Source organism: Aegilops tauschii, chromosome 1 (genome assembly GCF_002575655.3).
Source record: "Aegilops tauschii subsp. strangulata cultivar AL8/78 chromosome 1, Aet v6.0, whole genome shotgun sequence".
Lineage (NCBI taxonomy): Eukaryota > Viridiplantae > Streptophyta > Magnoliopsida > Poales > Poaceae > Aegilops > Aegilops tauschii.
The window spans coordinates 11,581,086-11,596,492 of record NC_053035.3 but is presented as its reverse complement, the minus strand read 5'-3'; the positions used below and the strand labels follow the sequence as shown (position 1 = coordinate 11,596,492).

The following is a 15,407-nucleotide window of genomic DNA, read 5'->3' as shown; positions in this document are numbered from 1 at the left end:
CAGCATGGCATACATAATAGACCCTATGGCCGAGGCATAGGGGATGACACTCATCTTTTCTCTATCTTCTGCCGTGGTCGGGCATTGAGCCGTGCTCAATTGCACACCTTGCAATACAGGCAAGAACCCCTTCTTGGACTGATCCATATTGAACTTCTTCAATATCTTGTCAAGGTATGTACTCTGTGAAAGACCAATGAGGCGTCTTGATCTATCTCTATAGATCTTGATGCCTAATATATAAGCAGCTTCTCCAAGGTCCTTCATTGAAAAACACTTATTCAAATAGGCATTTATACTCTCCAAGAATTCTATATCATTTCCCATCAATAATATGTCATCCACATATAATATGAGAAATGCTACAGAGCTCCCACTCACTTTCTTGTAAACACAGGCTTCTCCATAAGTCTGTGTAAACCCAAACGCTTTGATCATCTCATCAAAGCGAATGTTCCAACTCCGAGATGCTTGCACCAGCCCATAGATTGAGCGCTGGAGCTTGCATACTTTGTTGGCATTCTTAGGATCGACAAAACCTTCCGGCTGCATCATATACAAATCTTCCTTAAGGAAGCCATTAAGGAATGCCGTTTTGACGTCCATCTGCCATATCTCATAATCATAGTATGCGGCAATTGCTAACATGATTCGGACGGACTTCAGCTTCGCTACGGGTGAGAAAGTCTCATCGTAGTCAACCCCTTGAACTTGTCGATAACCCTTAGCGACAAGTCGAGCCTTATAGATGGTCACATTACCATCCGCGTCTGTCTTCTTCTTAAAGATCCATTTGTTTTCTATGGCTCGCCGATCATTGGGCAAGTCAGTCAAAGTCCATACTCCGTTTTCATACATGGATCCTATCTCGGATTTCATGACTTCTAGCCATTTGTCGGAATCCGGGCCCGCCATCGCTTCTTCATAGTTCGAAGGTTCACCGTTGTCTAACAACATGATCTCCAGGACAGGGTTGCCGTACCACTCTGGTGCGGAACGTGTCCTTGTGGACCTATGAAGTTCAGTGGCAACTTGATCCGAAGCTTCATGATCATCATCATTAACTTCCTCCCCAGTCGGTGTAGGCACCACATGAACATCTTCCCGCGCTGCGCTACTTTTCGGTTCGGAAGGGGTGACTATCACCTCATCAAGTTCCACTTTCCTCCCACTAAATTCTTTCGAGAGAAACTCCTTCTCCAGAAAGGACCCGTTCTTGGCAACGAAGATCTTGCCTTCGGATCTGAGGTAGAAGGTATACCCAATGGTTTCCTTAGGGTATCCTATGAAGACGCATTTCTCCGACTTGGGTTCGAGCTTTTCAGGTTGAAGTTTCTTGACATAAGCATCGCATCCCCAAACTTTTAGAAACGACAGCTTAGGTTTCTTCCCAAACCATAATTCATACGGTGTCGTCTCAACGGATTTTGACGGAGCCCTATTTAAAGTGAATGCGGCAGTCTCTAAAGCATAGCCCCAAAATGAGAGCGGTAAATCGGTAAGAGACATCATAGATCGCACCATATCCAATAGAGTGCGATTACGACGTTCGGACGCACCGTTTCTCTGAGGTGTTCCAGACGGCGTGAGTTGTGAAACTATTCCACATTTCCTTAAGTGTGTACCAAACTCGTGACTTAAATATTCTCCACCACGATCTGATCGTAAGAATTTTATTTTCCTGTCACGTTGATTCTCAACTTCACTCTGAAATTCCTTGAACTTTTCAAAGGTTTCAGACTTGTGTTTCATTAGGTAGACATACCCATATCTACTTAAGTCATCAGTGAGAGTGAGAACATAACGATATCCTCCGCGAGCCTCAACACTCATTGGACCGCACACATCGGTATGTATGATTTCCAATAAGTTGGTTGCTCGCTCCATTGTTCCGGAGAACGGAGTCTTGGTCATCTTACCCATGAGGCATGGTTCGCACGTGTCAAATGATTCGTAATCAAGAGACTCCAAAAGTCCATCTGCATGGAGCTTCTTCATGCGCTTGACACCAATGTGACCAAGGCGGCAGTGCCACAGATATGTGGGACTATCGTTATCAACTTTACATCTTTTGGTATTCACACTATGAACATGTGTAACATCACGTTCGAGATTCATCAAGAATAAACCATTGACCAACGAGGCATGACCATAAAACATATCTCTCAAATAAATAGAACAACCATTATTCTCGGATTTAAATGAGTAGCCATCTCGAATTAAACGAGATCCAGATACAATGTTCATGCTCAAAGATGGCACTAAATAACAATTATTGAGGTTTAAAACTAATCCCGTGGGTAGATGCAGAGGTAGCGTGCCGACGGCGATCACATCGACCTTGGAACCATTCCCGACGTGCATCGTCACCTCGTCCTTCGCCAGTCTCCGTTTATTCCGTAGTTCCTGTTTTGAGTTACAAATATGAGCAACCGAACCGGTATCAAATACCCAGGAGCTACTACGAGTACTGGTAAGGTACACATCAATTACATGTATATCACATATACCTTTGGTGTTGCCGGCCTTCTTTTCCGCTAAGTATTTGGGGCAGTTCCGCTTCCAGTGACCACTTCCCTTGCAATAAAATCACTCAGTTTCAGGCTTGGGTCCATTCTTTGACTTCTTCCCAGTAACTGGTTTACCGGGCGCGGCAACTCCCTTGCCGTCCTTCTTGAAATTCTTCTTACCCTTGACCTTCTTGAACTTAGTGGTTTTATTCACCATCAACACTTGATGTTCTTTTCTGATTTCCACCTCCGCTGATTTCAGCATCGAATATACCTCAGGAATGGTCTTTTCCATCCCCTGCATATTGTAGTTCATCACAAAGCTCTTGAAGCTTGGTGGAAGCGACTGAAGGATTCTGTCAATGACCGCGTCATCCGGGAGATTAACTCCCAGCTGAGTCAAGCGGTTGTGCAACCCAGACATTCTGAGTATGTGCTCACTTACAGAACTATTTTCCTCCATTTTACAGCTGAAGAACTTGTCGGAGACTTCATATCTCTCGACCCGGGCATGAGCTTGGAAAACCAATTTCAGCTCCTCGAACATCTCATATGCTCAATGTTTCTCAAAACGCTTTTGGAGACCCGGTTCTAAGCTGTAAAGCATGCCGCACTGAACGAGGGAGTAATCATCAGCACGCTGCTACCAAGCGTTCATAACGTCTTGGTTTTCTGGGATTGGTGCTTCACCTAGCGGTGCTTCTAAGACATAATCTTTCTTGGCTACTATGAGGATGATCCTCAGGTTCCGGACCCAGTCCGTATAGTTGCTGCCATCATCTTTCAGCTTGGTTTTCTCTAGGAACGCGTTGAAATTGAGGACAACGTTGGCCATTTGATCTACAAGACATAGTGTAAAGATTTTAGACTGAGTTCATGATAATTAAGTTCATATAATAAAATTATTTAATGAACTCCCACTCAGATAGACATCCCTCTAGTCATCTAAGTGAAACATGATCCGAGTTAACTAGGCCGTGTCCGATCATCACGTGAGACGGACTAGTCAAGATGGGTGAACATCTCCATGTTGATCGTATCTTCTATACGACTCATGCTCGACCTTTCGGTCCTCCGTGTTCCGAGGCCATGTCTGTACATGCTAGGCTCGTCAAGTCAATCTAAGTGTATTGCATGTGTTCCGAGGCCATGTCTGTACATGCTAGGCTCGTCAACACCCGTTGTATTCGAACATTAGAATCTATCACACCCGATCATCACGTGGTGCTTCGAAACAACGAACCTTCGCAACGGTGCACAGTTAGGGGGAACACTTTTCTTGAAATTATCATAAGGGATCATCTTACTTACTACCGTCGTTCTAAGCAAATAAGATGCAAAAACATGATAAACATCACATGCAATCAAATAGTGACATGATATCGCCAATATCATTATGCTCCTTTGATCTCCATCTTCGGGGCACCATGATCATCTTCGTCACCGGCATGACACCATGATCTCCATCATCATGATCTCCATCATTGTGTCTTCATGAAGTCGTCACGCCAACGATTACTTCTACTTCTATGGCTAACGCGTTTAGCAACAAAGTAAAGTAATTTACATGGCGTTATTCAATGACACGCAGGTCATACAAAATAATAAAGACAACTCCTATGGTTCCTGCCGGTTGTCATACTCATCGACATGCAAGTCGTGATTCCTATTACAAGAATATGATCAATCTCATACATCACATATATCATTCATCACATCTTCTGGCCATATCACATCACATAGCACTTGCTGCAAAAACACGTTAGACGTCCTCTAATTGTTGTTGCAAGTTTTTACGTGGTTTGTAGGTTTCTAGCAAGAACGTTTCTTACCTACGTATGACCACAACGTGATTTGCCAATTTCTATTTACCCTTCATAAGGACCCTTTTCATCGAATCCGTTCCGACTAAAGTAGGAGAGACAGACACCAGCTAGCCACCTTATGCAACTAGTGCATGTCAATCGGTGGAACCTGTCTCACGTAAGCGTACGTGTAAGGTTGGTCCGGGCCGCTTCATCCTACAATACCGCCGAAACAAGAAAAGACTAGTAGCGGCAAGAAGAATTGGCAACATCAACGCCCACAACTGCTTTGTGTTCTACTCGTGCATAGTAACTACGCATAGGCCTGGCTCATGATGCCACTGTTGGGAATCGTAGCATAATTTTATAATTTTCCTACGCTCACCAAGATGCATCTATGGAGTATACTAGCAACGAGGGGAAAGGAGTGCATCTACATACCCTTGTAGATCGCGAGCGGAAGCGTTCCAATGAACGTGGATGACGGAGTCGTACTCGCCGTGATCCAAATCACCGATGACCGAGTGCCGAACGGACGGCACCTCCGCGTTCAACACATGTACGGTGCAGCGACGTCTCCTCCTTCTTGATCCAGCAAGGGGGAAGGAGAGGTTGATGGAGATCCAGCAGCACGACGGCGTGGTGGTGGATGTAGCGGGATGCCGGCAGGGCTTCGCCGAGCTTCTACGAGAGAGAGAGGTGTAGCAGGGGAGGAGGGAGGCGCCCAAGGCTGAGATGTTGCTGCCCTCCCTCCACCCCCTTTATATAGGCCCCCTGGGAGGGGGGGGCGCCGGCCAAACCCCATCTAGGGTGGGGCGGCGGCCAAGGGGTTGCCTTGCCCCCCAAGGCAAGTGGGAAGCCCCCCACCCTAGGGTTTGCAACCCTAGGCGCATGGGGGGAGGCCCATGGGGGGGCGCCCAGCCCACTAGGGGCTGGTTCCCTTCCCACTTCAGCCCACGGGGCCCTCTGGGATAGGTGGCCCCACCCGGTGGACCCCCGGGACCCTTCCGGTGGTCCCGGTACAATACCGGTAACCCCCGAAACTTTCCCGGTGGCCGAAACTTGACTTCCTATATATAATTCTTCACCTCCGGACCATTCCGGAACCTCTCGTGACGTTCGGGATCTCATTCGGGACTCCGAACAACTTTCGGGTTTCCGCATACACATATCTCTACAACCCTAGCATCACCGAACCTTAGGTGTGTAGACCCTACGGGTTCGGGAGACATGCAGACATGACCGAGACGCCTCTCCGGTCAATAACCAACAGCGGGATCTGGATACCCATGTTGGCTCCCACATGTTCCACGATGATCTCATCGGATGAACCACGGTGTCGAGGGTTCAATCAATCCCGTATGCAATTCCCTTTGTTAATCGGTATGTTACTTGCCCGAGATTCGATCGTCGGTATCCCAATACCTTGTTCAATCTTGTTACCGGCAAGTCTCTTTACTCGTACCGCAATGCATGATCCCGTGACTAACGCCTTAGTCACATTGAGCTCATTATGATGATGCATTACCGAGTGGGCCCAGAGATACCTCTCCGTCACACGGAGTGACAAATCCCAGTCTCGATCCGTGCCAACCCAACAGACACTTTCGGAGATGCCCGTAGTGCACCTTTATAGTCACCCAGTTACGTTGTGACGTTTGGCACGCCCAAAGCACTCCTACGGTATCCGGGAGTTGCACGATCTCATGGTCTAAGGAAAAGATACTTGACATTGGAAAAGCTCTAGCAAACGAAACTACACGATCTTTTATGCTATGCTTAAGATTGGGTCTTGTCCATCACATCATTCTCCTAATGATGTGATCCCGTTATCAATGACATCCAATGTCCATAGTCAGGAAACCATGACTATCTGTTGATCAACGAGCTAGTCAACTAGAGGCTTACTAGGGACACGTTGTGGTCTATGTATTCACACATGTATTACGATTTTCGGACAATACAATTATAGCATGAACAATAGACAATTACCATGAACAAAGAAATATAATAATAACCATTTATTATTGTCTCTAGGGCATATTTCCAACATGAATAATATTTATGTATTGTGTGAAGTGGCGATTGTAAGCCAACTCTTTATCCCATTTTTGTTCATTACATGGGATTGTGTGAAGATGACCCTTCTTGCGACAAAACCACTATGCGGTTATGCCTCTAAGTCGTGCCTCGACACGTGGGAGATATAGCCGCATCGTGGGCGTGACAAAGCACTCGCTCACGACCTATGTGATCATGTCCAACCATCTGGCGGCACCTTCGACCGAGCTCCTCGACTTCGCTGGAATGTTCCCGAGATCTGTCATTGACGTGCACTACTACACACTGTTCGACAACAAGTTTAGTACTTTCACTGTGCAGCAGAACATTGATTACGTGAGGAACACCATTGCCAATGATCTCAGGACTCTCTCAAGGAGAATTGGCGCTCTCACATTTGTTGGTAAGTGTGTGATATTGTAAATCGGGTCCTGCTTGGAAGTTGGAGCATGCATGAAATTTTTGCCAGGGAAGGGGCTACCAATAGATGAAATTACCAATCATTGTGGTAGCCAAACACAATTTCTTTTACTACTTCACATGAAACTTTGAAGTATAGATGGGGCATGGCTCCCCCTCACCCAGCTGTAGCTCCGTCATTCTTTTCCGCAACTCATACTGTCATACATGAACTTAAGTGTTTCCAGTGAAAACCAAGTAGGTCTACAACATCTCATGCATCCCATGTTTTGTGCAGGTGAATGGGTGGCTGAGTGGAAGGTATCCGGTGCAACGAAGGAAGATTACCAGAGGTTCGGGAATGCACAAATGGATGTGTATCGGCAAGCCACCTTTGGACGGGCTTATTGGACCTACAAGAACGTTAACAACCACTGGAGTATGGAGTGGATGAGAAAGAATGGATATATCTCCTTAACAAATGCTTGAGGAAAATAAATCAGCAGTAGTGAATGAATAAACTAGCAACTACTTGGAAGATTTGGACGAGCTTTATGATGTAACCTTTTCTCGTAAAGTCAAGTTGATGATGTAATTTATTCTGGTAACACTCCTCAAATGAATTTTTTAATGTATCCTTTTTGGGTAAAGACGAGTTTATGATGTAATATTTTCTAGTAAAGATGAATTATGATGTATGATTTCATTATTTGGAATTAACAAAGTGGTGTGTATATGTTCGTTAGACAAGAAGAGAAGATTGTGCTATGACCCCTGAACTTGAGTCTGCAGCCTAAGGTAAGACTGTCGGTGACCGCTCGTTGTCCCGCCGAGTCGTAGGTGAAGTTGAGCGAACCATAGCGGAAGCTCTGGCCTTCAACGATGCCGCCAGAATGTAAATTGGATCCAATCCAGACCCGTCTCTGGCACACGCAACCCCTACCTGATGCGGCATAACAGTGTTATGTGTGGTGAACATGAAGATAGGTTTACTCAGGTTCAGATCTTCGGGTCGATGTAGTACCCTTCTTCCTGCTTGTTTGGAATTGGATTGGTTGTTCTAGCCTCGTATGAGAGCTAGTCCTAGCTAACGAATCTGTGGTACGTCTATCGAAGTTTGCATGTCTTGTGCGGCAAGGTGAAGATGTGTACGTGGATTCTGAGTCATGGGCTTGGGCCACAATGTGGTTACTGGGCCTTTATTACCACACGTGACTATAGCCCAGTGGGATTGGAGGTGTGCTCCGGTTGATGATAGGAGAGGTGAGGTGACTAAATAGCAGGTGAAGTGAAGAGAATGGGGAGGTGGTTGACGCCATTCAAATAGATGATTAGAGCGCTGATTGTAATGTCGGCATCGTCAATGAGTTCACCTCCACTACCACTAGTGCCCCGCGCCACTCTTGTGCTTGTTGTGGTTTTTGTTTTTCATAGACTACTTGACACTATCCTTTAGCTTTGAAAAGACATGGGGATACTTTTTTCCTTTTCTTCGGTCATCTGTTTTAAATGTGGACGGCCTCAGTGACGACGGTGTACTTGTTGGTTTGGTCAAAGAGCTGGCGAGTGGTCCTAGGACATACTCGCCCTAACATGTGAGTCAGGAGTTCGTCCCAGACACATTTTTGAAAGGCAGAGATGACCTCGCCCTTTGTGATGTCCTTCGGGTGGTTCTTCTTCAGGGAGAAACGGTGGATGTAGTCTTAGTATGATTCACCCTCCTCTCCTCTTGAACACAAAGGGCAAGATGCCACACATTGTTGTCCGCTTGTAGGTCTCCAGGAAATTCTTGATGAATACTTATTGAAGATTATATATCCCAATTGTGGATGCTATGATCGTGCGGTGTACCAGGCTCCTATGGACTCGGCTATCCCTATTGTAGCCTCCAAGATCCATCAAAGTAAAGAAGAAGAAAAATCTTAATTGGGTATTGTCCGAATTCCACATAATTTCTTCATTATCTACATCTGAGTCTCTTTCGGCATGGCTTCGGTTATGACGTTGTAGAAGAATGCAACTTTTTTTTCCGAAAAACACCATCGGTTTGTTTTATTTCACTATGAGTGTTTGGAATACATCATGTACAACGACCAAAAAGACAAGTTGCGTCAAGAAGACAACAGGGCATGTGTCAGAAAAGGAAGAAGCAGCGGAACTTCAACTTCCTCGGCTTCACTAGTGGCGGTATCACTAGTAGAAAAAGGGTCAAATGTGAGCCACATTAGTCCCGGTTTGAATTTGAGCCGGCACTAATGTGTCCATTAGTGCCGGTTCCAACGGCTAGGCGGGAGGAGATCTTTAGTACCGGTTCGGAACGAACCTCTAGTACCGGTTCATGCCACGAACCGGTACTAAAGAGGCCGGGGCCCGGCGAGCCCCTTTAGTACCGGTTTGTGGTATGAACCGATACTAAAGAGGTTGTGGCAGGCTGTTTTTAGTCCCACCTCGCTCCCCTAGCAGGATTTTTAACACCTTAAATATGTTACTTTTCAAACTATCACAAGCACTTGGTCTTCATTGAACTCTATGTGTAGAATTATGTATATTTTTACATGTTTACGTCATCAATTTTCATCACGTTCTGACATCATTTGCTGTTTTTCAGTCATTTACCGATTTGTTTAGAGAGCTAAATGACCGTAAAATTGAAAATCACTACAAAATGAACTTTGAAAATGTTGAAACTTGGCATGGTATCATCATTTCACCCGCATAGCATGTGCAAAAGAGTAGAGAGGGTCACGGCAAAAACTGGACGCACTTCGTGTACAAACTGGACAATCTCTTTCGGAGTATCAGGGTTTCGGACGAGAACTCATCTGTTACACGGGCACTTCATTTTATTAAACTTATTTGAACTCCAGAAATTTTTTGTGTTCCGTATGCATCATTCAAAGCGACGTCATCAATTTTCAACACCTTCTAACATCATTTGCTATTTTTCAGGCATTTACCGATTTGTTTAGAGAGTTAAATGACCGTGAAATTGAAAATCACTACAAAATGAACTCTGAAAATGTTGAAACTTGGCATGGTATCATCATTTCACCCGCATAGCATGTGCAAAAGAATAGAGAGGGTCACGGCAAAAACTGGACGCACTTCATGTACAAACTGGACAATCTCTTTCGGAGTATCAGGGTTTCGGACGAGAACTCATCTGTTACGCGGGCACTTTATATTTTTAAACTTATTTGAACTCCAGAATTTTTTTGCGTTCCTTATGCACCATTCAAAGCGACGTCGTCAATTTTCAACACTTTCTAACATCATTTGCTATTTTTCAGTCATTTACCGATTTGTTTAGAGAGCTAAATGACTGTGAAATTGAAAATCACTACAAAACGAACTCTGAAAATGTTGAAACTTGGCTATAAAAATAACATTCTTGGTGATGGTAACTCTGAAAATGTTGAACCTAGTAAAAATAAAGCGAAAAATAACATTTTTAAATAAAATAAAAGTAAAAATAAAAAAGAACGATAACCAAAACCAGTACAAACAGAATATAAAAATACCTATCTTGGTGATGGTAACCTTCCCAAAACCTGGCTCTAGGTTCTTGAACATTCCTACAAATTGGTCGTCAGCTGTCAGAAATGGGCCCATCCAAAGAAGCAGGCCAGTTGGGCCTTGGCCTAGCCTGAAGGATTTAGCAGCAGAGCGATAGGGAAATAAAGGAGGAGGGCGTGGAGCCGGGCAGGCCTCGACTTAGGGTTAGCTTCATCGGCGACGGCGGCGGCGGCGGCTGCGACAGGGATCGTCATGGCTTGCGTCGAGGAGGATGACTTCTGCTTTGTGGAGCCTATCTTCTACGATGAGGCGAGGGATCTAGCCAGGCGAGCTCGGGCGTTGGAGATGACCCGGCGGGAGGAAGAGGAGAAGGCGCGGCAGGAAGAGGAGAAGGCGCGGAAGGCGGAGGAGAGACGGCGGCGAGGCCTAGATCACAAGCGGGTCATGGCATCCATCGTCGAGTACGACCCCAAGACGAAGCGCAAGGTCTGCACCCGCTACTCCTTCAACGACTTCTCGGTCTTCGACATCAACGAGGAGTGTAAGTTGCCCATCGAAACCTAGATCCCGATTCCGTTTTAAAGGCGTACATTTCCAATTGTGTGTTTACATTTCTTGGAAGTTGTTTACATGATTGCTAGCCCCACTGCTGGAATCTCCCTTACAGATAGTTATGTAGAACAATTGCACAATATTCAGTCCCATATTTCATAATTCACAACAATTGCGCATTATATGTTGTTGATTACTGCTCATTTGTTGGCTCATTGTTTAAAATTAATACACCAACAAGAGTAGCATAGATTCCTGTCTAGACACAACAGAAAAGATTTGCGTCCTGTGCAACTCTTCTCTTTTTCCATACCCTTACTTGTTATGCTTGCTGACTCAAACCCTGACTAATTGTTAAAGTTAACAGAAAATGTTTCATTCTTACCATGTCTTGTTATTTATCTGTCTCGTGTTGTTTGCATCAACTATATATGCGGTTGTTGTTGAGTGATTTGATTTGTACTACTGTCTAAGTGAAATAAGAATAGTTTGCTGTGTTGAGTGAGACGCAAACATGGTCTGAAAAGTGAATTTCTCGCAGTATGAATGTGAATACGAAAACTGAATTGTATTGCATTTTTTGCTTTACATAATTCTTTTGTCCCTCACAATTAGCTGCTGCTGCTTTTGTTTTTTCCATCGCAGCGCCTATCCCTCCAATGCGATACACCAAGAGGTCTGTACATGGTTTGAAACTCCGAGACACTGCAAACATACTTACTGTCAAGATAGTATCCTCGGATAAAGGCTTCCCAATCAATGTGTATGGCACTATCATCGCTAGAGACAGCATCGACCACAAGTGCATGTACCTCTTTAACCGCACCAGGGACAATTGCCAACCTATCAAGTCAAGGGTACGTACGCCTTTGCTTGAAAATCACTGCTTATGTGCCTCTTGATTTTATTTATTTTGTAACTCTATTGCATATTCCGTTGGAGGCTTTATTGATATTTGGATTATCATAATCTAATCTTTTGAGCTATTGCTTTTCACAGGATGAAAATTTGATCTTAACTGGCCCAGGTCGAGGTCTGGTATTACTTGATTTCATATATCTGGAGATTGATCTTAAAATCAAGGTTGGCGAGGAGCCTCTAGGCGAGCAAATCAGCAAGGGTTTGCTTATGATTGATGGACGAGTTCTGCCTAGAGTCAAAAAGGTTGCTGTTGCACATCAAACTCTTGAGAGCTGGTTTAGTATTGTGGACGTGAGGTATGCAACTCTTCTTCATGCTGTCGAGGGTACGTTCGAGATCAAGTTACTTGAGGGACGTTTCTGTGGAAATATCACGGCTGGCATAAATGGCATTCAACCTAGGATTGTGATTTATAATAGCAAGGAAGACGGTGTGGTGTCTTGTGAAGGCCGTACAGATATCACACTCCGTCGGCGTGTCATGACCCTCCGTCTGGATGGTATGCTCACACTTGGCTTTGCAGTCCGTGGTCTTGGTGGTGCTGCTACTAGAAAACAGAAAGTTGAATTCACACCACAACACCGTGGTGAAGAGAAAAAAGAGTTCTCTTGTGGTACTGCCAAGCTTCAAGTGAAGGTCTTCTGGTCCATGCTGGACTATAGGCGGTAATCCTGTAGTAACATGACAAACAAAGTTGTGGTGTTATGAAGTGAGGGTTGTGTTATCATGCTTCAAAATGATGTAATGGATCAAGTAATGTTTGTAGCGAACTAAGTTATATGTTTATATTGTCATGGAGTGGTATATTGAATTTGTTGTTTCTGCCTTTTGGCAGTACTGGATGGAAGCAGTTATGTTTGAAGTGTATTATGCTGAAAGTTGAACATTTCTAGTTTCTGTCATCTATTACTCCCTCTGTTTTTTAGAGATTCCAATGTGGACTACATATGGAGCAAAATGAGTGAATTTACACTCCAAAAAATGTCTATATACATCAATTTGTAGCCCGTATTGAAATCTCTAAAAGGTCTTATATTTAGAAACGGAGGGAGTAGTATATCATTGGCTGGCATAAATTGGAAGATGTATATACATGGCATGGCTGAAGGACAACATTCATGTGGAACTTCTGAAGAAGGGCAAGTCAGATGTATCGTTGTTTTGATGACTATGCTATGGATTCTGACTGCAAGTGAATATTTGGATGTTTCATCATGGCTTATTCCACCTATTCTGTGTTATACAAACCAAGACTATGTTTGCATTTGTGCTCTCCAAGTGCGATGCTTTCACTTGTAATCTAGTACTCCCTCTGTCCCATAATATAAGAAAGTTTTTTACACTAGTGTAGTGTAAAAAACGTTCTTATATTATTGGACGGAGGGAGTAGATTTTAAGTCAGGATATTTTACTACTTTAAGCAGATGGATAATTCTATATTTTTGCTGAACTTTTCTGCTACTGGAGTACCTTTCTATACCTTGATGCCAAACAAAAGTAAAAAGGGAAAGAAAAAAGCTCTGCAGCATGTCCCTGGGGAGGTTGGCTTCTGCATCGTAAAGCATAAAAAATGCGGTGCTGTTGGTAGATCAGTTGGACATAGTCCTTAGATTCCACAAGATAGAGTCGAGATCCTCGACCCACTTCCCGTCAACATTCTTAGCGATTTGATCAACCTCGGGTTGATATTGCCGAGGAAGTCTTTTGGCTCGTTCAACCTGCCCATTGGTCCGCGGGTGATACATGGAAGCAAAGTCCATCTTGATGTTGCACTCTTCATAGTAACCTTGGACCGCTCCCGATGTGAAGTTCTTCCAGTTATCCATGATGATGCTATGGGGCATATGTCTTAACAATGAATCACATCGGACAGAAATTTAAATGACCGTCTCGGCAGCTTGACTGATGGCCAGCTTTGCTTCAATCCACTTGGTGAAGAGGAGAGGTATTTATTACCGCCCTTGCCTTTGCACAAAGGTCCAACAATGTTCACCCCACAGACCACAAAAAGACATGTTATTGCAACTGTTTTAAGGGTTTTAGCCAGTAAGTGGTTGGCTTTAGCGAGAAGCTAGCATCCCAGGCATTTGTTGACGAGGTCCACTATGTCTGCCTTGTTGTAGGAGAATAGAAGCCTGCACGGTAGTCCTTGCTCACCAGGGTTCGAGGAGCCATGTGGTGCCCGCAAGTGCTAGCATGAATCTCATGCGGGAGTTGTCGGCTCTCCTTGGGAGATAAGCTATCAACTAAACCCTAGAAGCTATCCTAAATCAAAGTGTTATATACCAACTAAAACTATTAACTATGTCTAAATATTTGCTAATTCAGTTAACCATACTAAATCAAAGTGTTATATATAAACTACAAACTATCAACTAAAAACTATTAGAAAACTATGGCCCTCGGGTTTACCTTTATCATAACATAAAACCAAAAATACCTTGCTGGAATTTTATACTTTTTATTATAATTTTATTATTATCTATCTATCACTATCAGAATTAATCCTTACAAGTAACGAGTTCAAGGGGATTGACAACCCTCTTGCCCGTGTTGGGTGCAAGTATTTGCTTTTTTGTGTGTAGGCGCTGCTCATTGGAGTTTGCTTGGTGCTCCTATTGGTTCTCAATAAGGGAAATACTTATCTCTACTATACTGCTTCACCCCTCCTCTTCGGGAAAAAACTCAATGCAGTATACAAGTAACAGACTACGATGATGATGAGTTGTTATATCATTGGGATGGAACAAACACGTATTAGATTAAATTGGATGGATCCAAGTGACCAAGTTGAATTAGTAGAACGATATGATGTTAGGATGGTACACAAGTGTCGAATGAAGAAAATGCCTATCAAGTCCAATTTGCATTGGGGGCATATATAAGGAGGTTGTTGCATCATCTAAAGTAAAATCACTCGAAGTGTTTGCAACTAAGGTGGTCAAGACTCCTCTCAACATGAAAGAGAGGAGCCTTGACCATCTTAGTTGCAAGCACTTCAACACTTGTATAATGGCGTGATGTTCCAACGTCATATCTTCCTACTAATTCAACTTGGTCACTTGGATCCATCCACTTTAATATAATCTGTGTTTCTTCCACAACCTCTTCATTGCTACTGTATAAATTTTGTATAGCGGTGTATAAATACAGTATAAATATAAAGAAATGAAATATGCACGAATAGTAGTAGCGCGGGGAAACAACCGGCGATGTTGTTATTTAGCAATAGCACAGGTCCAACCCCACGCTACTGCTAGACACAAGTAGTAGTAGCGCGGGGTCAGACTCCCGCTACTACTAACAACTAGCTGTAGCGCCCTAGAAGTAGCGCCGGGCACCCACGCTACTGCTAGCCCTTAACCCCGTGCTACTACTAGGTTTTTCCCTAGTAGTGTGCGATGATCTCCAAACCCCCCTGGTCATACTAGTAGAAAAGGGGGCTTTGGTCCAGACCGGGTCAGCCCATTAGTCCCGGTTCGATCTAGAACCGGGACCCATGGGGGCATTGGACCCGGTTCGTGAGCCCACGGGGCCGGCTTTGGGGGGTTAATAATTTAGGTGTTTGTGTTAGCTAGCTAATTATAATAGAGAGAAGTGTCCTCTCTTATATCTCCGTGCTTGGTCGACGCTACGTACTATA

The 15,407-nt window shown here is 44.1% G+C and overlaps 1 protein-coding gene and 1 pseudogene across 1 annotated transcript; both read left to right on the top strand.

Moving 5' to 3' along the window:
- The window catches only part of LOC109741994 (uncharacterized), an 86,587-nt pseudogene extending 79,301 nt beyond the window's left edge, over positions 1-7,286 (top strand).
- Positions 7,287-10,462: 3,176 nt separating this feature from the next.
- Positions 10,463-12,631, top strand: LOC109765722 (uncharacterized). The gene is made up of 3 exons (XM_020324502.4): positions 10,463-10,832; positions 11,489-11,700; positions 11,843-12,631. Exons 1-3 carry the CDS (start codon positions 10,544-10,546, stop codon positions 12,431-12,433), a joined length of 1,092 nt encoding a protein of 363 aa, XP_020180091.1. The 5' UTR covers positions 10,463-10,543; the 3' UTR covers positions 12,434-12,631.
- Positions 12,632-15,407: the final 2,776 nt, after the last annotated feature.

Coding starts and splice junctions, on each gene's coding strand:
- LOC109765722 (XM_020324502.4), top strand. CDS start 10,544: ATGGCTTGCGTCGAGGAGGATGACTTCTGCTTTGTGGAGCCTATCTTC. Junction 10,833..11,488: donor CTTCGACATCAACGAGGAGT/GTAAGTTGCCCA, acceptor TTTCCATCGCAG/CGCCTATCCCTCCAATGCGA. Junction 11,701..11,842: donor GCCAACCTATCAAGTCAAGG/GTACGTACGCCT, acceptor TGCTTTTCACAG/GATGAAAATTTGATCTTAAC.